This window comes from Jaculus jaculus, chromosome 11, assembly GCF_020740685.1.
Source record: "Jaculus jaculus isolate mJacJac1 chromosome 11, mJacJac1.mat.Y.cur, whole genome shotgun sequence".
Lineage (NCBI taxonomy): Eukaryota > Metazoa > Chordata > Mammalia > Rodentia > Dipodidae > Jaculus > Jaculus jaculus.
Genome location: NC_059112.1, coordinates 90,659,005 through 90,682,631, shown reverse-complemented (window position 1 = coordinate 90,682,631; position 23,627 = coordinate 90,659,005). Strand labels below are relative to the sequence as shown.

The 23,627-nt window shown below is 43.8% G+C and overlaps 1 protein-coding gene across 5 annotated transcripts in view; it reads left to right on the top strand.

Annotated features, from left to right (window-relative positions):
• Pex5l (peroxisomal biogenesis factor 5 like) overlaps positions 1-23,627 on the top strand; it is a 221,767-nt gene that overhangs the window by 184,299 nt on the left and 13,841 nt on the right. For all 5 annotated transcript variants that reach the window (XM_045161561.1, XM_045161560.1, XM_045161558.1 and 2 more), the window contains 4 exons: positions 8,955-9,071; positions 13,482-13,625; positions 16,161-16,231; positions 19,030-19,227. In XM_045161561.1, coding sequence (XP_045017496.1) covers positions 8,955-9,071; positions 13,482-13,625; positions 16,161-16,231; positions 19,030-19,227 — 530 coding nt within the window. The remainder of the gene's footprint in view (positions 1-8,954; positions 9,072-13,481; positions 13,626-16,160; positions 16,232-19,029; positions 19,228-23,627) is intronic.

The window sequence follows — 23,627 nt, the reverse complement described above, 5'->3', positions numbered from 1 at the left end:
TTTCCTTCCAGGCTAGTAGAGCGTTTGGTCTGGCATTTTATTGGACCTCTCTTTTACTCTGTTTTGATATGGCAATGAGGCAGCTATTGCCAAGAAATTAGATCTATTATCTAGTCTAGGATCCTTGGCAGAGAAAATATTTCTCTATTTCTGTCCAAATTAATCCTTACAAGCCAGTGAATCAATACACACATGGAGAATATGTGATGATTTTGGCCATCTGGAAATTTTTTTAAAGCATCACTAGAGGTTGGCAGAAGTCTTCTAAGTCCATGGTAGCTGTATACACTTGGAGGTTAACTGAAGGTCACATGGATGGCATGCTAACCTTCCCACAAGATACCACTACACCACCAAACCCAGGGCTGGACACTGATGGAGCTTTCCAGAAGCCTAACTGTGGAGTCCACCAGGTTGACATCGGTCAGCTTGAACCATCTTTCTAAATAAACCCCACAGCTTGATAAATAGCAAACTGGACCTGGGCTCTGTCTTCATGTCTGGGCAACAATTGTGACAATCACGCAGTTGAAAAGAAAAAAAAAAAAAAAAAGGGTATCACTGTACATGACCAATAACATATGATTTTTTAATCAGACTCATCTTTACAAAATCACAAAACCAGAATGTTGGTTTTCTTAATATTTTTATTTATTTGACAGAGAAAGAGACGGAGAGACAATGGACACACCAGGGCCTCCAGCCACTGCAAACAAGCTCTAGATGTGTGAGCCCCCTTATGCATCTGGCTAACATGGGTCCTGGGGAATCGAACCTGAGTCCTTTGGGTTTGCAGGCAAATGCCTTAACAGCTAAGCTATCTTTCCAGCCACATAATATTATTTTTCACTTGGCGGTGTTTTCTTTTGTCTTAAAAATAACAAAAGGTGGGAAAAAATTTCACAAAGAAGAATATAGTATCTAACTTAGCATTAAATATAGGGAGTTTACATGGTCCAAAAGAAACTTCTCTGAAGTAACTGGGCTAGAGCCTTTTCTGCATTAGAGGAGATAGGAGGAGGAGAGTCTGCGCTCCCTGGGCATTCTGGGTAGCTGCACTTGGAGCTTTATATGCTGACCCAGGTTGGGGTTCCAAGCTCCTAGCCAGAGACTACATTCATCCCTCACCCTGTGCTCTCAAAAGCCCTGTCAGATTATAGGAGGAGAACCAGGACACAAAGTCAGTGGCCTGTTCAAGTTCACAGTTCTATACAGTGCTAGACCCGGGATTCTAGCATGGCCTAACTTCAAAACTACTGCCTTCCGCCACCACTCCTGATATGCAGCAATGTCTTCTGTGGGGCTTTTGTTTGGCAGGCTCTGACCAACCCCAGAACTTAAAGTGTGTCGGTTACCAGAAATAGCTGCCTTATCAGAAATGACATCTTATTTAATTAAACTAGTTTAAATATTATTTGAAAAACAACAATAAGGGGGACTAGGAAGATGGCTAAGCAGGTAAAGTGTTATGGCTTAAGTACAAGGACCTGACTTCAGATCCCCTGTAATTGGTGTAGAGTTCAGAGAGAATGGCCTCCATCTTTGTTCTCTTGGAAGTCAGGGCTGCTCAAAGGTTGTGGTTATAGTAAAGGCTTGGCTCCTGAGGATTCAGGCTTATTTACATGTCATACCATCCTCCTAGATGTTAGCTGAGGTCATATGAGGGACACATACATGTGATGTGGTAGCAAGAGTCCCAGGGTGCATATCTCCAGAGCAAGAGGCAAAGCAGGCAGAAGCTATGTCAGTTTGGGGGAGCTGGCAGAAGTCATAGAAGGCCGCTTGCATTGTTTTGCATTTGTCAGGGAGGCATTCAGGCTGGGCAACAGATGACACCTCTTAATGGAGTGTGACAAGGTTCTGAGGAGAAATGATGGCAGTCTATTTTGCACTGCTCCAGCAGAATCCAAGGTAGTTTGCCAAGAAAAGAAATTATTTCCCACTGTTTTGTGAACTGGGAAGCCCAAGACTGAGTGACTCCGTGTGGTGAAGGAGGTCTTTCTGTGTCACACATGGCAGTAGGTGTCATATGACAAGACAGAGCACGTGTGAGAAAGCCAAAAGGAGGCGTTTACAACAAAGCTGTGGTAGTCACTTTGGGAATATTCAGTCTCCCCCAAAGGAAGGAGGAAAACAGGGTGAATTTCTGGCCCTCCATGGACCAATATAACCATGGCAGTGGACAAGTAGCCCATCTCTCTTTGCATCCCACTGGTCACGTTATCACGAACAGAAACTACTATTTTTGTTTTATCCCTGAACACTGGGTTGGGAGGGACATCACGATGGGGTGTTTGGTTCTAATGGTCTCAAATTGCAAAGCACGGTGGCAAGTACATAGTGGAGGCTCAGTAAGGATGTCTGATAGTTTATCATTTTAAACTAGGAAGGAATTCTCTGGTACTCTTCACTACTTGGAAATGTGAGGAAAGACTAAAACACCCTGCTTCCTTTCTCATAAGACATCATCACATGGAGACTGAGATAAGTCTCAAACCCAGACTCTCCCCACCCCACCCTACGCTTATGGAAATAAACAGCTTAAAAGAAACTGCCCCCACAGGGCCTTACTTCCAAAGAAGCTGGGAAGCCTGGGTATGGCCCACAGTGCATTAACAAGAGTCCCCTTTTGTGAAAGACCAGTGGAACCTTCTGCCAACCTTTTTTGTTGTTGTTGTTGTTGAGGTAGGGTCTCGCTCTAGCTCAGGCTGGCCTAGAATTCACTATGTATTCTCAGGGTGGCCTCGAACTCACGGCAATCCTCCTACCTCTGCCTCCCAAGTGTTAGGATTAAAGGCGTGCACCACCACACCCGGCTTACCAACCTATTTTTTTTTGAGAGACAGGATCTCTCATTGGCATGCAGCTCATCAACTAGGCTAGACTAATTTATGATGGAGGCCCAGGGATCCACCTGCGTCTGTCTTCCCAGTGCTGGGATTGCAAGCATGTGCCGCCACACCTGGCTTTTTATACATGGGCTCTGGGGATGAAACTCAGATCCTCATGCTTGCAAGCATCTTGACCACTGAGCCAACTACCCAACCCCATTCTTGATTCTTTTTTACTAATGAGAGAGAGAGAGAGAATTGTCGTACCAGGGACTCCAACCACTGAAATCAAACTCCAGAGGTGAGCACCACCTTGTGCACACGTGAGAACTTGAGCATGCATCACCTTGGGCATCGGGCTTGTGTGCGATCAGGGGAGTTGAGCATGGGTCCTTAGTCTTCACAGGCAAGCACCTTAACTGCTAAGCCATCTCTCCAGCCTGTCTTTATTCTTCAATACTCCATTTCTCTTTGCCCCTTACCAGGAGAGAAAGTAAGGAATGGGAAACTGCCTTAGGTTCTCCCCTAGAAATGGCTCTCTCATCCTTATCAAGCCTGGTATTGCACTGTTTCTTGCCTCTGGTGTCCTTCTCCCCCTCCCATTATTTCCAATTTTTCATCTCTCCACTTTTCTGCTGTGCATCACTGGGCAAGAGCTATGGGTGCTGTGCCCTGGTACCTGCTGACTCCTGTGGAGATGATCAGGTTTGTCTGAACAGAGAAGTACACCTGTCCAAGAGAGAGCTGGGAAGCCTGGGCTGAATGCTGGCCCTGATACGTTCTGTTGTTTCCAGCACTTCTGCACCCTACCATGAAGACAGTTTACAAACGAGCCCAGAAATACTCTTTCCCATTTCCAAGTAATAAAATGGCATTCATTGCTGTTCCTTAGCTCCTCACATCCATTATTTTATTCAGTCCTTGCAATCCCTCTAACCTTTAAGTAAGTGAGTGTGTGTGTGTGTGTGTGTGAGTGTGTGTGTGTGCACGTGTACACACATGTGATCATGCATGTGGAGACTAGAGAACAACTATAGTGTCATCCTTGGGAGCACCATCCGCTCCTTTCATAAGTCAGGTCTGTCATTGATTTGTAGGTCACCAGTCAAGCTAGGCAATGGCCTGAGATCCTCTTACCTCTGCCTCTACAGTGCTGGGGCCATAGGTGTGCCGCCATGCCCAGAAGTTTTACTGGGGCTCAAACTCAGGTCTTCATATTTGCAAGGCAATCACTCTACTGACTACGCCATCACCCTAGCTCCTGATCCTTTGTAGTATATTTATTTATTCCATTTTATAGATTAGAGAAGTCAGCTAAAGATGTGAACTGGGATGCCTAAGATCATATGCCCAGGGCCACAGTCTGGATTTCAGTCTGTCCTACCTGAGACATAATCCTTCACGTTTCCTTCCCTGGGCATGGTGGCGCACACCTTTAATCCCAGCACTCGGGAGGCAGGAGGTAGGAGGATCGCCGTGAGTTCGAGGCCACCCTGAGACTCCATAGTGAATTCTAGGTCAACCTGAGCTGCAATGAAACCCTACCTCGAAAAGAAACAGAGAGAGAGAGAGTGAGAGAGAGAAAGGGAGCTTTCCTTCTGAGGAGGAAGGAGCCCAACCCATTTTCACGCAGTTTTACATTTCATCTCACAAATTCTATCCCAATAAGCCAGCTTGACCACCTCTTGTCACCCCAGCCATCTCTTCTCCATCCACAAGATACTCCAGCAGACGCTCATTCTCAAAAATGGAAGCAGAACTCAAACGATAACTCATTTCTGATGTGAGCAGATGAACTTGACTATGAAGTTGACTATGAAAACCAGTCTGCCCAACCCCCCCCCAAAAAAAAAACAGCCTTAAAATGTCATCAATCAATAAAATCCCCTCAGGCAAAGTCAAAAAAATGCTTAGAACTCAAGTATGTTCCAGGTGTCTCTAAAATTCATTAGAAATGGATGGGGACTGGGTTAATTGTACCTGTGTGAACAGAGGCTGGGTTCTGAGACTGGATGGAAATTAATGATGCCGAGCGTATTCTTCTGTAATTAAGTGAAAGCTGTTGTGCAGCTTAATTACTCAGTGGTGACTTATTTTAAGTGGAAACACTAAATCTTACTGGATTTCATTAAATATGAGCCCAGCAGCTCAACCTACCTGAGGTTCTGTTTTCCACAGCGGCTGAATTATGCATGTCCTACTCCAGTCTGAGACATAGGAAAGATGGCGTACCTTTTTGTGACTCAGATGCACACCCAGAAAGCCCTCACTTTTTCACTCAGAAGACTGTAATATGGTTGTAGTCCCAAGGAGTCACCGGAGGGGACTGTGTCTGTCTCACTAAGTACGTGAGGTCATTCTCACATGGCCCAGTGAGTGTCATGAAAGTCAGCAGGACATAACAAAAAGCTCTTGGTGGATGCTTCATTTCTACTGCCGACAAGGTGAAGCTGTGCCTTTAAAAGGCTATCAAAGAGAGCTGGTGAGATGGCTTAGCGGCTAAGGCACATGCCTGCGAAGCCTAAGGACCCAGGTTCGATTTTCCTGGTCCCATGTAAGCCAGATACACATGGTGGTATATATGTCTGGAGTTCGTTTGCAGTGGCTAGAGGCCCTGGTGTGCCCATTCTTTCTCTCTCTATCTCTATCTCTCCCTCTATCTCCAATAAATAAATAAAAATAAATCATTTTTTAAAGCTATTAAAGAAGATAACACTCCTGGAACTTTCCAAATTCCTAAGTATCAGATTATATTCAGGTTTCCTAGTACTTAAAAGAAGGAAAGATAATTTATTATCTACCTTTGGTGCCATTTTTAACTTTATTGTTTAATTATACAAGCAGAGAATACCCATCATAGAAAATTCAGAAGCACAAGTCTGAAAAATGAGAAAAACATCATGTATCACCTCTTTATTCAGAAACTATTGTTGATTTTTCTGTTTGTACAATTCGTATTCTGATAGAAAGAGTCATTCAAAAGAACCTTTACCTTTTATCTCTTGCTTTAGCCTGTATAGCTATCAGTCATTCCCTATGCTTCCAGACTCTCAGGCAGATTATCAACCTGTCTAATGCCCTAAGTCTTCAGGGAGGAGGCCTCTATAGAGTGGTAATGAACTTCAGACTTTGTATGAAGGTGGTTAATACCTCCTACCTATTCAGTAGCTGAGGGGTCATCACATTAGGCTGATCCTTATTTCCTAAACACCTGGGTCCAAAGGAAATACTGTTGTGATTATCATTCAGGAAACTTTGAAGAAGAGTAGACTTCACAATAGTCACCACCAGGAGGGTTAAAAGGATAAAATTTGGGCTGGAGAGATGGCTTATTGGTTAAGGTGCATGCCTGAAAAGCCTAAGGACCCACATTCGATTCTCCAGATCCCACATAAGCCAGCTGCACATGGTGGCACATGTGTCTGGAGTTTGTTTGCAGTGGCTAGAGGCCCTGGTGTGCCCATTCTCGCTCTCTCCCACTCTGTCTCTAATAAATAAATAAATATGAATCTTAACAAAAAAGGATAAGGGTTAACCTTAAGTCCAACTGATAGCATTTCAACAAGTCACAGGACTTGAGTTCTAGAACTGGATTGAGATTTGCATAAGAGTGTAGCTCTCTGTTCCAGACTCGGGGATTCAAGGAATACCCCTACCTGGTACTTATTTTGTTTTGTTTTGTTTTAAGAAAATAGTCATTTCCAATATATGACTAGTAACTGAGCCTGGAATAGAGAATAAGACAGGCTTGTGTTGTGCCAGGAAATAAGGGCCTATCACAGTGATGGCTTGTAGCCTTCAAGCCCAGAGTGGTTCCTGGAAATTCAACTCTCCCCTATTTCCCTGCCATGTGGGGACCAGAGCTCCAGCCAGCCTCGCCCCATCTCATCTTCAGTCAAACTCTCTATGGTCAGGCCACTATTCTATGAAACTGCCTAAATGTTGAGCACTGGTCTCCTGCAAAGCAGAATCAATCTGTTTCCATCACTGAGAAATTCCCCTCTGGATCCTACATCCTTTAAGAAATAGTCTTCCTCCTCTTCCAGCTAAACTGCCTATAGTAATCTCTTCAAGATTAATAAAGTAGAAGCCAGGCTGGAGAGATAGCTTAGCAGTTAAGGCACTTGCCTGCAAAGCCTGAGGACACATGTTCAACTCTCCAGATCCCACGTAATCCAGACACACAAAGATGAGGCAAGCACAAGGTCGCACATGCCCTCTAGGTGGCACAAGTATCTGGAGTTTGATTTCAGTGGCTAAGGCCCTGGTACACCAATTCTCTCTCTCTCTCTCTCTCTCTCTCTCTCTCTCTCTCTCTCTCTCTCTCTAAAATAAATAAAGTAGAACCCAAGTAGGGGCAATTGTGAAAGTTCTATCTCTGCCTAGGAAGCCACACACCCTTTGAATTCAAGGAGGATGAAATTGCCTGGTTTTCCTTATAGTGAATCAGTGGAAAACTTAAAAGGAAAATGACACAAATATTTTTCAAAGAGTTATCTTACCCCAGAATATGCCTTGAAAACACTGCAGTCAGGGTCCTACCCAATGCCAAGATTCTTCCTTCTTTAGCACCAGGAGGCTAAGCTTGCCACAGTGACAAGCCTTGGCTTAGACGCAGCATGGGATTGAAAATCTTTGAGTCCTGTCCTTGGGGCCATAAACTCTGGGCTCAGTCCCCTCCTAGCATGCTTGCAAAGAGAAAGGTCCTCAGGCTTCACAGGCAAGCGCTTAACCGCTAAGCCATCTCTCCAGCCCAAATTGCTTGTATTTTAGAAGCTACTTGGGTAGAGATCTCCCTTTTAAAAATATATATTGGGGGCTGGAGAGATGGCTTAGCGGTTAAGCGCTTGCCTGTGACGCCTAAGGACCCCAGTTCGAGGCTCGGTTCCCCAGGTCCCACGTTAGCCAGATGCACAAGGGGGCGCACGCGTCTGGAGTTCGTTTGCAGAGGCTGGAGGCCCTGGCGCGCCCATTCTCTCTCTCCTCTATCTGTCTTTCTCTCTGTGTCTGTCGCTCTCAAATAAATAAATAAATAAATAAAAAATATATTTAAATATATATATTGGGTATCATGGTAGAAACTATTTATAAGCACAGAGGTTTCCAACTTATGAGAGCTCAACTTAATGATTTTTTAACTGTACAATGGTACAAGAACGGTGTGCATTCAGTATAAATCAAACTTTGAATTTTGAACCTGTTCCTGGGCTAGCAATACGCACAATGTGGGCTACCAACAGTGAATTACAGTCCCCAGTGGGCCCACAAGAGTAGATCATGTACTCTGGTATACGAACTCCTTGTACTCCAGTGCGAAGCTATAGTGTCTGTACCTGGTCATAACTCCATCATGAGTTGGAGAGCAACTGTACTGATGTTTGTTTGGTTGGTTGTTTTTTTTTGTTTTTTTTTTTTTTTTTTTGGTATAGAAACTGCTTGCTGGTAGTTATTTTTCCACTGAAGCAACTCATAGCTCAAGGCTGGAGATGTAGCTTGGCTGGTAGAGCACTTGCTTAGCATGCACAAGGTGCCAGGTTCGATCTCCAGCAGTGAATACACTGGATGTGTTGGTACACACCTGTCATCTAAGCACTAGGTACGCGGAGGCAAGAAGATCATCTTTGGCTACCTAGTGAATTTGAAACCAGCCTGAGCTACATGAGATCCTGTCTTAATAAAAACAGAATGTCGGGCTGGGGGGATGGCTTAGTAGCTAGGGTGTTTGGCTGCAAAGCCAAAGGACCCTGGCTTGATTCCCCAGGACCCACATTAGCCAGATACACAAGGGGGCGCACACGTCTGGCGTGCATTTGCAGTGGCTGGAGGCTCTGGCGCGCCCATTCTCCCTCTCTTTCCCTCTTTCTCTGTAAAATAAATAAATAAATAAAAACAAAATATATTTTAAAAAACCAGAAAGTCACAGCCAATATATTTCCTCATCTGACCACTGTGTGCCACCTTCTAGAAGATGTCCAGCTTACTGCTGGGAACAGCCAGCTTAAACACCCTTCATCCTCAGCGTTCATTTTGACCCATGTAGAAGACTGTACCTATGTCTGACGATAAGCCAAGCAAGTACAGCATCTTCTGTAATCACCTCTCTCTGGTTGTCCCATCTTTTAGTCAGATACGGAGTTTTGGGATAAAATGCAAGCAGAATGGGAAGAAATGGCCCGAAGGAACTGGATATCTGAGAACCAAGAAGCCCAAAACCAAGTCACGATCTCGGCTAGTGAGAAGGTAGGAAGCCCCGTTCTGAAATTCTGCTCTTACGCACACTGGCCAGTTTCTTCAAATTTGCCAGATCATATGTTATAAATGAGTCAGTGTCTACTTGGTCAAAAACCTAAGAATTAAAGAAAATGCAATGTCATTCTGCCCCAGAAGAAGGTGCTGAATGGAAACAAGCTAATTCCCTGCAGGGTGAGGGCAGCTAACCTGGACTGATATGCCCTTGCTTCTATTGATGTTCAGTTTGACAGCCACCAAGAACTCAGGTGCTGACTGGTGGCCAGTTACGGAACTTCTTTTCTTTTTTGGTGGGAGGAGAAGTTTGGGTGTGTGTGTATGTATAGTGTGCATGTGTGTGTGCATGTTTGTGTGTAAGAGCATATGTATGCAGCACATGCAGATGCACCTGCATCTTTGTATACCTGTGTATGGAGACCAGAGGTCAATGCCAAGTGTCTTCCTCAGACACTCTCCACCATATTTTATTTTTTTTAATTTTTTATTTATTAATTTGAGAGCGATAGACACAGAGAGAAAGACAGGTAGAGGGAGAGAGAGAGAATGGGCGCGCCAGGGCTTCCAGCCTCTGCAAACGAACTCCAGACGCGTGCGCCCCCTTGTGCATCTGGCTAACGTGGGACCTGGAGAACTGAGCCTCGAACCGGGGTCCTTAGGCGTCACAGGCAAGCGCTTAACCGCTAAGCCATCTCTCCAGCCCTCTCCACCATATTTTTGAGACAGAGTCTCTCACTAAACCTGGGGCTCACCAGTTCAGCTAAACTAGCTAGCCAGTAAGCCCCAAGGATCCTTCTGTCTCTACCTCCCCAGCACTGAGCCTGTAAGTATGTGACTGGCTTTTACAAGGGATTCAAACCCAGGCCCTCACCCTTACACTGCAAGCACATAACCCAACAAGCCATCTCTCCAGACCCAGTCATGGAAACACGCTTAGAGTGGGCCAGACAAGAAGGATGCTAATGGCCTCATCAGCCAATCACTTCTTTCTGTTGATGTGACAATCACAGGCGTGATATGAAAGGCAAGGGAGTGAAGTGGGGTTGAAAGCTACATTTCACAGGGGTCATTATCCCACCAGCAAAGACTCTCAATGTGAAAGATGCTTGTCACACAGCTAGGTCAAGGCCACAGGAAATTATCAAATTTCTCCCGATAGGAGCCCCAGATAACATGCAAGAGCAGTGAACCACCAGCCAAATGGCCCGCAAAGTCCCAATTACTCTAAGAGTTCGGCCTTTAAAAATACTCAGTGCAGGGGGAACACTGTGGAATTAGTACAAATTGTATAGCCGGGCGTTGTGACACACACCTTTAATCCCAGCATTCATTCGGGAGGCAGAAGTAGGAGGATCGCCATGAGTTCGAGGCCACCCTGAGAGTACATACTGAATTCCAGGTCAATCTGGGCTAGAGCAAGACCCTATTTTGAAAAGAAAAAAATTATAAAAGACACAAATAAATGTGGATACTTCTTGTACAGGGGAAAAAAGTCATGTTTACACATATGTTTATCAATAAAAGCTTATATCACAGTTTGGGATATGGAGTAAATCCTGATAATATCCAGTCATGGATAATTTTCATGCTATTGCATTCAATACCAAAAATGCTTATTTAATACCTACTCTGTACAAGGTACTGTGGGGACATGATGTGTATGTAGTCTCTGAGTCTCAGGAACTTACAACCTACATCATCATTAAAATGCTGCCTCTCTCCTCCCAATCGCCTCTATTGCTTGGGAGACCAGGTGATCTCATAATACCAATTATTTAAAATAAGTCTTTTGGGCTGGAGAGATGGCTTAGTGGTTAAGCTCTTGCCTGTGAAGCCTAAGGATCCCAGTTCGAGGCTCCATTCCCCAGGACCCACGTTAGCCAGATGCACAAGGGGGCACATGTGTCTGGAGTTCGTTTGCAGTGGCTGGAAGCCCTGGCACACCCATTTTCTCTCTCTCTCTCTCTCTCTCTCTCTCTCTCTCTCTCTCTCTCTCTCTGTCACTCTCAAATAAGTAAAAATAAATACATAAATAAAATAAAAATAAGTGTCTCTTCATCAAAACTAGGCACTATTATGCAGCTCCTCAGACATTTGGCTATCATTCACGAAGCTGGCTGGGACCCTGTGCCCCTCACTCTGGAGACCCCATTTCCATAGACTGCCACGTATGTTGCCCATACCCTGTGGCTTTTCAAGGGGTTTTGTCTTTCTAGGCACCTGTGGTAGATGAAAACTTCCATCCAATCTACTTTCATTTATTTGTGTGTGTATTTATTCATTTTAGAGAGAGAGAAAAAAAAAATGAGAATGGGCATGCCAGGGCCTCTTGCCCCTGCAAATGAGCTTCGGATGCATGCACTACTTTGTGCATCTGCCTTTACATAGGTACTGGCGAATTCAACCCAGGTCATCAAGCTTTACAAGCAAGGGCCTTTAAACAGCTGAGCTATCTCTCCAGCCCCATCTAATTTATTTTTAAACCTTATAACATCATCATTACTTGTGGATCAAATTTAAAGGATTTTATGATAACCTGTTCTAGTATGCTTTCAACAAATAGCACTCTTGGTTCAATTTGAACTCAAAAACAAATGAACTACAAGTACAAGGGCCTAAAAACAATACATAGCCTTTACCTAATACCACCCTCTAGATGTCTAGCCTGAGGTAATAAGCGAATGTAAGCAAATATTAGGACATGGAGTTTTCACTATAGCCTTACTTGTAAACTGCTTTTTAGTTGTTGTCTTAATCTATAGCCCAGGCTGGTTTCAAACTCATGATGATTTTCCCGCCTTCGCTTTCAGAGTGCTGGTATTCCAGAAGTGAGCCACCACACCAGCTGGAAAAAAAAAAAAAATTAATTACCAAAATGTTCACCAGTAGCAGTTGGCAAATAAATTCGGCATATCCATATGAATAATTTTGGTGCCAACGGTAAATAAAAAAAAAAAAAAACTAAGCCGGTCTAAAGCTAAAAGACCACATGTTAGCATTCTTTTTTAAATATTTTATTTATTTATTTGAAAACGGATAGAGAGAGGAGTGGGGAGAGAGTGTAGGTGGACTAGGCTCTTTGTCGCTGCAAATGAGCTCCGGATGCACGCACCATCTTTGTGCGTCTGGCTTTACGTGTGTACTGGGGAATCGAACCTGAGCCATCAGGCTTTGCAGGCCACTGTAGCCATATCTCCAGCCCTCTTATGTTTAAGTCCAATGTGCATAGAAGATAGTGAGTGACTGCTTGCACATTTTACATTATTTTTGTAATTACAATTCTATATTTTCAAAACATGGTATTCTTCAATGGGTACAATATGGCTCCCAGTGAGGCAAAAATTTACTCAAACTGGAAGCAAAAATATTTGAATCTTAAAATGGTTTATAGTTGTTCAAAGAACCCTAGCACCTAAACAGATATATGCCACATGGTGTTAGCATTTGAGAGGGGCAGACAGCAGCATTCAGCAAAGATATGGCTAAAAGGTCAGTAATGTTAAACTTTAGGGAGAACTCATGAGAGCAAAATAATAAAAGAAATATCAGAAGCAAAACAAACTCTAAAACTTAAGCACTAGTCATATTTAGGTTGTGACATTCTGGGTAACTTTTTGTTCCTTTTCTACATTATTCAGTATTATCTAAGATGTATACAATATAAATATCCAACTTCCATAATAAGAGAAAGCAGTCATTTAAACTGAATTTTAATTTAAAATTAATAATCAAAATAAGTAAATTAGGGGTTGGGAGAGTGCTCAGTCACTAAGTGCTTGCTGCACAATCACAGGGACCTGGGCCCAGTTCTCCAGAACACATTTTAAAAAAAAACAACGCATCAGACTGTCTAGGTGAAGGGGTGAGCTCTGGATTCAGTGAGAGACCCTGTCTCACAAACTCAGGTGGAGGCCTGGAGAGATGGCTTAGCAGTTAAGTCACTTGGCTGTGAAGCCTAAGGACCCAGATTTGACACTCCAGGACCCACATAAGCCAGATGCACCAGGTGGCACATGCATCTGGAGTTTGTTTGCAATGGCTAGAGGCCCTGACGTGCCCATTCTCTCCCTCTTCCCTCTCTTTCTCTCTCTCTTTTTCTCCCTCTCTCTATGTCTCAAATAAAAATTTAAAAAAAAAAAAAAACTTTTTATAAAAAGAAGGCAAAAAACTTAAGGTGGTGAGTGACTGAGGAAAGCACCCAAAGGTGGTCTCTGGTCTCCACGCACATCTGCATCTGCACGTGTACACATACGCACAATGCACAAATGTGCATACACACAAAATACACATGTGTACATGTGACAAATAGAAGTGAATTAAACTAAAATTTACAGAGCTCTTACTAGATGCAAGAATGGGGAGTGAACCCGGTGTGTTTTGTAACAACCCTGCCCTGTGTCATAGGGATATTATTTCCATACCGAAAACCCCTTCAAGGACTGGCCTGGGGCATTTGAAGAAGGCTTGAAAAGGCTGAAGGAAGGAGACCTGCCAGTCACCATCCTGTTCATGGAGGCAGCGATTCTTCAGGACCCTGGAGACGCAGAGGTGCCCTTCCCTTACTCGGGTCACCCTGGGAGAGTGGCTGCAGGTGCTAATGAGATGGGTGGAGCAGGGATCCACTGGGGGCATTTTCATCCAGATTCCCAAAGGAGTTCCCTGGCTTAGTCTGATCTTGGTAACAAGCTACACAGTATCTGCTTTCTAACAGGTTTGGATGCAAAGTTCCCCAAAGATAAAGTCTCACAAGACGGGGAGTGAAAACAAAAATAGCCAGCCTTGAAACCAGCAGTTCTTGGAGGGCAGAGGGGCAATGCCTGGGTCTCAAGTCACACCATTTATAAATATTGATGTACTCACCCAACATTTACAAACACCTATTGTATACTTAAATTTTCACATGGTCCTGGCACAAAATATCGAAGATATGGGGAAATGTAGCAGTTAAAAAGACACCATTGTGGGTCTAGCTGGAGAGAAAAGAACCCAAATCATCGCAATGCAGGCTCTCACCAAGATGCCAAGAGAGCCAGGCGCGCAGGCTAACCCAGCCTTCCAATACAAGCTTAGATTTGAAGGAGAGAGGCTGAAAGACAAGGTGGCAGTCTAGTTGTTATGGGTGAGCAATAAGAGGGGCTGAAAGCGTGAGGGACAGAAGAACAGAGAATGTTAGAAAGGAGACAGGGGAAGACGAAGCAGGGCTTTGGACAGAATCTGAAATCCACAGGAAACCACTAGAAGATTCTCCTTAGGAAGGCATACAATCAGACAGTTTATGAGGAATGGTGATGGGATATAGATACTGGGAAAGGCCCCACTGTTCCATCTTAGCTCCCTAAACTTCCAAACCTGCCGTAGCTTATACGACAACAGCATTATAAGTGCTCAGTTTAGATTGAGTAATTTTTTAGGACTCAGTTGTAATGGATATTCCTGGATGGACCTGAAGGGAATCTGGGGACTCTGTACAAAGTGCTGGCAGTTCACAATAATGATGAAGCTTCCAGATTCTACTGTTTTAACTAGGTAGCTTCAAATCACTGCTCTACCTGTCAGCCTGTAACTTGGGACATATAACTTAAGTCATCTGAGTTTTAATTATCTCATCTGTAAAAATGGGAGACATAATGGTAGCTATCTCATTGCATGTTGATTACCTTTATACGAACAAATGCTCAGCTAGGTGCCTGGTACATCAGTATTCTTACTCTTCTCCCTCATTATTGAATGTACTTGGTTGTGTAAACAGAATGATTGATCACTACTTAAACCTCCTAATACACTGTTCATCAAAAAAAAAATTACAGTTAAATGAGATGAATTGAGAACCAATACACTGTAACTTTTAAAGATTTATGAAATAATAGCTTCATCTTATATTTGTAAGCACCATTTTTTTTTTTTTTTTGAGATAGGGTCTCATTCTAGCCCAAGCTGACCTGGAATTCACTGCATAGTCACAGGGTGGCCTTGAACTCATGGCCATATTCCTACCTCTGCCTCCAGAGTGCTGGGGCATGCGCCACCACGCCTGGCTGTAAGCACCATGTTTTCTAATATGTTTTTGTACACGTTATTTGACACAACCACTCTGGAAGATTTAAAATAGTATACATAGTTATCCCCAAATCATGAGTTAAAAAGTTAAGGCCCTCAGTGATTAAGGGATTCAGACCTTGTAAATCTATGGAAATTCCACAGCTAAGGTAATGTTGGAGGTAGTAAAAATGATACCGTGGTCAAAGGCCAGGAAGGAACCTGCATAAACAGATGGATCAATCTTTTCATGAAAAGCAATCTAATATTTGAAAATGCCAGAATGAGTGATACCTAAATCTCTATATGACAACTAAAAGAAAAAAAATTTTAAAAAGGTACGTAAGACCCATGAAAGGTTGAAATCAAATTAGAGGCTGTTTCATGTGACAAATCACACATAGTTTGGAATAGTAATGTGATGAGCTTATATGGAAGATTTCATGCTGTGCATCTTGAGATTTCTTATTACAAATTTGAGAGTATTTAGCTATATTTCTGGGCTCTTTGTCCATCCCTTTGCCTCACAACTATACAATTTCACATGCCTGTCTTTTGGTTTTAAGATACCTAGTATCATTAACTTTTAAAAACTCCAGGTTTCAAGCCAGGCGTGGTGGCGCATGCCTTTAATCCCAACACTCAGGAGGCAGAGGTAGGAGAATCGCCATGAGTTCAAGGCCACCCTGGGGCTCCATAGTGAATTCCAGGTCAGCCTGGGCTAAAGTGAGACCCTACCTTGAAAAACAAAACAAAACAAAACAAAACAAAAACCTCCAGGTTTCCATAATACCACTGAGTTACAGGAAAGAATAAATACTGGACAAATTTGGAAATGCTGCCAAAGGCCACGATCTAGGTCTCCAGACAGTGTGAATGAAAAACGCCTCTGATATTTTCCCCTTTACACAGCTCTCAGTTTCAATTCTGAATGCTCCTACATAGGGGATCCTGGGTAAACAAATCAAGCAAAACACACACATGTGATCCTGGCTCATCTTGCCGTGTTAATACCAGTGCCATTTTGTGTTGTTTTGTTTTCTGTAGGCATGGCAGTTCCTTGGAATAACCCAAGCCGAGAATGAAAATGAACAGGCCGCCATTGTCGCCCTTCAGAGGTAGAGGAAACTAAGTGTGAAATCACAGCCCTGTGGGCTCCTTCCTGGGTTTCTGATTTGTCATTTTACCCTTCCTGAAGGACAGTGTGAATTTTCCCAGGATACATGCTGGGATGGAATGCCATATGGCACTCACACGTAGCTCGTGAAATGAAGTAATGCTCCTAAATCACAAGGCTTTGAGATCTAGAAATCCACCCAAGAAAGTCTGCTAAATGCAGTGATAAGCTGGATTCAGTCAACAACACCTCCCTTTAGCCTTCCAGCTTTTTGTAGCATCTAAAAGTTTTCTTCAAGAAAACTATTTCTTCAAAATAGTGACTTAATGTCTAGACTTTGGAGTAAAGATAGGAACAGAAGGTGAATTGAATGTAGTGTGTTCCACTTAATGATTTAGAGCCCCTGTTTAAGCCCTGGTAAAAATTAGCTTCTCGCCCTTTCTAGTAAGTGATTTTAAGATACTGTTACAGGAGAACTGGAGAGATGGCTTAGCCATTAAGGTAAAAGCCAAATGATCCCACTTCGAGTCTCCAGGTCCCACATAAGCCAGATACACAAGGGGGTGCATGCATCTGGAGTCCATTTGCAGTGGCTAGAGGCCCTGGCACACCCATTCTCTCTCTCTGTTTCTGTCTCGCTCTCCCTCTTTCTCTGAAAATAAATAAAATATTTTCTTTAAATTATAAAAAAGATAATGCTACAGGAATAATATATATGCACACACAGAATCAATATATTATCTATGCATGTGTATTGTGGATATACATACATTCTGCCCAGGTAAATTCTAGAACTTGGAATCTTAGAACATAAGAATTCCAGGTCATTGCATTCCTAGAATTCAAGATTACAAGACTCTGTATCTCATGGTGTAACTTACCTAGGATTTTCCCCTTGACAGCCGTGTCCTGTAGATGAGAGAAATGGAGGATCTGGGAAGGCCGAAGTCTCGTAGGTAGTAGGTGACAGAGAAAACTCAAGCCCTCATCCCTAAATCAAAATGTAGAACTTTATGAATAGTTGTTACTTACAAAAATAAAATTTTAAAACCCTAAGCACTTCCCAGAAATTATAGTTTACATGGTTGGGACTAGGGAACCAAGTATCAGTAATGTGAAAATTGCCCCAAGTATTTCTAACACACATTAATAGTTTGCTGACAAGTCTCTGAGATATTGCAACCATGTGGAGACGCATACTGTGAAGGAATTGGCATTCAAAGTCTTATACAGATACTTGCCACAGAACCTGCATTACCTGGGGGCTCATCACACTACCCACAAGAGGCCCCTCCCCTGGCCTACCGTTCTAGAATGTGCATTGTACAAGATTACCAGACTGCTAAGTTTGCTAAGCAGGCTCCTTGCTAGAGGCCAGTGGATAGAATGAGTGGGAGCAGCGGCAGCTCGTGGCTTCCACATGCCCACGTCAGTCGTCTAGAAAGACTGACTGTCAGTGGACGGAAGAACCACGGAGTGTGGCGTACACAGCAGAAAGTGATTCTGCTGTAAAGAAAAGTGAAAATGATGACATGTGCGGGGAAGTGGATAGAACTGGAAAGTTTTGGATATTCAGGGAGGTAACCTAGACTTAGATAAACACTGAATGTTCTCCCACATATGCAATTTCTAGCTTTGAATCTTTATGCGTGGGTGTTTATGTGGGCGAGAAAGTATGTAGATGTCGGGAAACTAGAAGAGGGCTCGGGAGAGGACAGAAAGGGGGGCATCAAGAGAGAGGGAGAGGGAAGGTAACAGAACTTAAGTGAATTGAAAGTCAGAGGAGATCGCGGAGTTGGCAGTGTATAAATGGGGACAGGGCTAGGGAGATGGAGAAGAGAGGAGGAGGGGGAAAGATAAACTAAAATCATGAACATGTAAAAATAATAATCAAGAAAGGCAGGAGTTCCCCTGTCCTTTGTAAAACACGGTCTAGTCTTTCATGGCTGCTTGTCCATTTTGTTTCATAACCAACTTGAGGGAGATAAGATAATTCAGCTAGCTTTGTAATGATTCATGAATAAGGATTAGCCGTATTCCTTATTGTTGTAGAACCATCTATAAAACTACAGCCAGAGGTGGTGGTGTACACCTTTAATCCTAGCACTTGGGAGGCAGAGATAGGAGGATCAAGGTGAATTTGAGGCCAACCTGAGACTACATACTGAATTCTTAGTCAGCCTGGGCTGGAGTGAGACCCTACCTCGAAAACCCAAAACCAAAAGCAAAAAAAAAAAAATCAATACTGGTGGTCACTGGGAAGATTTTAGCTTTCTTAAAAATACTCTTTGAAGCCGGGTGTGGTAGCACATGCCTTTAATCCCAGCACTCAGAAGGCAGAGATAGGTGGATTGCTGTGAGTTTGAGGCCACCCTAAGACTCCATAGTGAATTCCAGGTCAGCCTGGACTAGTGAGACCCTACCTCAAAAAAAAAACAAACAAAAAGTGCTCTTTGAGTTGGGTGTGATGTTTCCTGCCTATAATCCCATCACTTGGAAGGCTAAGAGGTAGGAGAATTACCATGAGTTTGAGTCTATCCTGAGCTGCAGGATGAGTTCCAGGTTAGCCTGGGCTAGAGTGAGACCCTGCCTCAAAACAAAACGGAACAGAACAAAACCTCTTTGGTTTAAATTTTCACGTGCAAAAATAAAGGACTTTCCACGGACTTGACAGAAACAAGTTGAATAATCCCTTGCAACGTTTTAATAATAAAGCTCCAGTTTTTCTGAAGAACTTTTCAGATGCTGGCTTAAGAGAAAACAAAAAAATCCTTACTATTTGTTTTGCCCTCTCTCGAGGTGCCTGGAGTTGCAGCCCAACAACCTGAAAGCATTGATGGCCTTGGCTGTGAGTTACACAAACACGGGCCACCAGCAGGACGCCTGCGAAGCCCTGAAAAACTGGATTAGGCAAAATCCGAAGTACAAGCATCTCGTGAAAAACAAGAAGGCATCTCCAGGCCTCACTCGGCGGATGTCTAAGTCCCCAGTGGACAGGTATCCTTCTTGTTATCTTCTAGCCAGGAGGGAACCCCGAAGACACAATTCAGCCCCTTCAGGCTAGTGGATGAGCCACAGTGTCTACTTCACAGTGGCTTTTAGGACAGGATTCTGCTCCATGGGAAGCTCTGATTAGACACCCGGCTGCTGAGGTCTCAGCCATTGGCTTAGTTGGCTCGTGTAATAACTATGATAAGAACGCCTGAGACACAGCGTGGAAGGAGGGAAGGGTGTTTGGTCTGTGCGTTTAGCTCACAGTGGGGGACACTGTGGGGAGGCAACACAGCAAGGTGAAAACACATCACAGAGGAAGCTGCTAGGTTCGTGGCAACTGAAAAGGAAAGGGAAGAGAGAGAGAAGAGAGAGACAGAGAGAGGAGGCTGAGAGGAGAGAGACAGAGGAGAGAAATGGAGAAAGACACCATGGTGAGTAAACAGCGAGGAGAGAGAGATGGGGAGGAGAAGCCAGAGAGACAGAAAGGAGAAAAGAGAGAGAGAAAACAGGGACCACAGGCTCCAACATCTCCTTTATGTCCTGCCCGCTGTGACCTAACCGCCTTCCTCCAGGCCCCACTTCCCAGAGGTTTTGCTGTCCCCCAACAGCATCATAGGCTAGTGACCAAGCTAAGCAAGATGGCGTTTTAGGGCCACTTATCAAAACCACAGAAGGGCTGGAGAAATGGCTTAGCGGTTAAGTGTTTGCCTGTGAAGCCTAAGGACCCTGGTTCGAGGCTCGATTCCCCAGCACCCACGTTAGCCAGGTGCACAAGGGGGCGCACGCATCTGGAATTTGTCTGCAGTGGCTAGAAGCCCTGGCACACCCATCCCCCCCCCTCTGCCTCTTTCTCTGTCTGTCGCTCTCAAATAAATAAATAAAAATAAACCAAAAAATTAAATAAAAAAAAACAAAACACAGAAGCCATCCTTTGCCCATCCAATCTACATTATGACCACTCACAAGTATTTATGTGAGTATAAAGCCAAATGTACTGGGCAAAAAATTCCCCTCAATTGTAATGGGTACTGATATTTTATAGAACCTGAGAACTAGGAACCACTTAAGGTAAGTCATTTCTTCCACGAAATTTGTTTTCAGTTTGCAAACATTCCCAATGCTGAGCCCTTCCTCACTGACGTCCTGAGGCCGAATTCTTCGTGACTGGAATCGCTCCTCAGAGAGGTCCCAGGAGACAAGAGTGTGCAGTTCCCATACCAACACTCCAAGGTCCCTGGCATGCTCCCTTAGTTGGTATGGGCCACATTTGTGTACAGTAGCATATTTTGTGACAATTAGCTATATATTTTAACATTCCATATCAATAGCTCTCTCATTAAACTAAAATATTTTAAGCAAAATTTGCCAGTTTTGGCCTGGAGGGATGACTTAGTGGCTAAAGCACTTGCCAGCAATAGCCAAAGGACCCAGGTTTGATTCCCCAGTACTCACATAAAGTTAGATGCACAAGATGGCACATGTACCTGGAGTTTGCAGTGGCTAGAGGCCCTGGTGTGCCCATTCTCTCTGCCTGTCTCTCTTCTATCTCTCTCTCTGATTGCAAATAAATATTTTTTTTTAAATATGCCAGTATGGGGCTGGATAGATGGCTTAGCGGTTAAGGCACTTGCCTGAGAAGCCTAACCCAGGTTCAATTCTCCAGACCCCATGTTAGCCAGATGCACATCATGGCACATGCATCTGGAGTTCATTTGCAGTGGCTAGAGGCCCATTCTCTCTCCCTCTGTCCCTCTGTATCTAATAAATAAATAAAACAGGGTCTCTTCCTCAACCAGAAGTTGCTGGCTGTCAGCAAGTCTCAGTGATTCTTCAGTCTCTGTCTCCTTTGGACTGAGGTTACAGATGTGCGTAACCATGCCCAGCTTTTTTTTTTTTTTTTTTTTTGAATTTTTTTTTTTTAATTTAATTTATTAGTTTTCTTTTCAGTAAATACAGGCAGTTTGGTACCATTATTTAGGCTCATCTGTGATCTACCCCCTCCCATTAGACCCTCCTTATTATTGAAAATGGGTCGTGCATTGTGGAGTTAGCCCCCAGTTATTAGTATGATAAATGTCTCTGAAAATCATGACCCAACATGTAACTCTGACATTCTTTCCGCCCCCTCTTCCGCAAGATTTCCCTGAGCCATGTTGGGTTCATTTTTGGTCTGCTTCAGTGCTGAGGTGTTGGGGGCCTCTGAGGCTCTGGCTCTCTGATTTGGTAGGAGTTGATTTTTCTCTGAATTGATCTCCTTCCCCTTTGTGCTGGTATCCAGTTCACAGGAAAACATCACCCTTGCTTATTTCGCCAGTTGTCCTTAGTTTCAGTTGGGCCCCTTCTGAGGTATGTTGGGGCAGCTCTCTTCTTAGGATCTGCATCTATCTGGAAAAGAGAAGCAGATTCTCCAACGGAGAGTGAGTTAGCACCCAGAAAATTGAGATAACACTTACTTTTTTGATAGACAGTTTGATAGGTGTAGGCCCTCTTATACCCCGTGATTGATGGTAGCTTGATATTGTAGAGTGGGCTTGTGTTTGGGTATGGTTCTGACTTGTTTCCCAGCTCCAGCTAAGGGTCTAGTACCACTGAGTGGATCAGTTAGCCAAATCAAGAGCAATTGATTCCTCACCATGGCTGTGTACCACTATTGCACTTGTATGGGTATCACATCCGGTTAATTGTTGCTACTTAGGTTAAACAATGTGTTGCTTGGACAGATTTTGGTCACTTCCCCCAGTCGCCTATGTAGCACCTTCTGGCACTAGACACGCTGACTGTCTGGGGACTGACTCTCTCCTGGCTTCCAGCCATGTCATTCCATTATACGTGTCAGCTGCGTATGGAGTCTTCAGCAATAGGGTCTTACCACTGGCCTTTGGTGGGTCATCAATTACTCTGACAGAAGTCTGTCATTGTTTTGGGAAACCTTGTAGGTTTCTTTGATCAAAAGCTCGTTGTGGATTGTAGGCCCAAGCTGGAAGTGGGGATGCTTTAAAAAAAAATTAAATGCCAGTATGTGATTTTTTAAAAAACTTAAAATATAATCAGAAAAGCAGTGAGAGCCGGGCTCAATACCCCAGGACCCATGTTAGCCAGGTGCACAAAGTTGAGCCAGGTGTGGTGGTGCACACCTTTAATCCCAGCACTTGGAAGGTGGAGGTAGGAGGGTCGTCATGAGTTTGAGGCCACCCTGAGACTCCATAGTGAATTCCAGGTCAGCCTGAGTTAGAGTGAAACCCAACCTCCAAAACCAAAAATCAAACAAACAAACAAACAAAAAAGCAATTAATGAGCTGGAGAGATGGCTCCGTGGTTAAGGCACTCACTTGCCTGCAAAGCCTAAGGACCCAGGTTCAAGTCCCCAGTACCCAAGTAAAGCCACATGCACAGAGCGCATGCATCTGGAGTTCACTTGCAGCAACTGGAGGCCCTGGTGCACACCCATTTTCCCTCTCTCCCTCTCTCTCTCTCTCTCTCTCTTTTTCCTTGCAAACAAACAAATGATAATACTTTTAGAAAAGCAATGAAGAACATTGTGACATCAGTAGGTCAACAAGGAAAGGTTTAGTATCAGGCCCACAGTGAGGAAGACATTACAATCAGGACCTTGGTGAGGAAGGATTCAGTATCAGAATCTAATCAGCATGAGGATCTGAGTTCGATCCCCAGAAGCCACGTAAAAATGCCATGCATGGTGGTACAAACCTGAGATCCCAGCCCTGAGAAGGGGGAGATAGGAGGATCCAGAGGCTTTGCTGGCCATCCAATCTAACCTATATGGTGAGTTCCAGGCCAGTGAAAAGCTGCCTAAAAAAAAAAAAAGTGTATGACATTCCTGATCACTACACCTGAAGCTTTCCTCTGACCTCTATACAACACACACACATTTAAAAATGAAAATAGAGCCGGGCGTGGTGGCACACGCCTTTAATCCCAGCACTAGGGAGGCAGAGGTAGGAGGATCTCTGTGAGTTTGAGGCCACCCTGAGACTCCATAATGAATTCCAGGTCAGCCTGGGCTAGAGTGAGACCCTACCTCGAAAAACCAAAAAAAAAAAGAAAGAAAGAAAGAATGAAAGAAAGAAAGAAAGAAAGAAAGAAAGAAAGAAAGAAAGAAAGAAAGAAGGAAAGGCTGGAGAAGATGGCTTAGCAGTTACAGCACTTGCTGCAAAGCCAAAGGACCCTGGTTCAATTTCCCAGACCCACATGAGCCAGATGCACAAGGTGGCACATGCATCTGGATCTCGTTTGCAGTGGCTGGAGGTCCTGGTGTGCCCAGCCTCTCTCTACCTATTTCTCTCTCTCTCTCTCTATCTCTCTCTCTATCTCTCTCTCATAAATAAACAAAATACATTAAAAATAAAAATAAATTCATAGGAGCATTTGTCATCAGTCCTTTG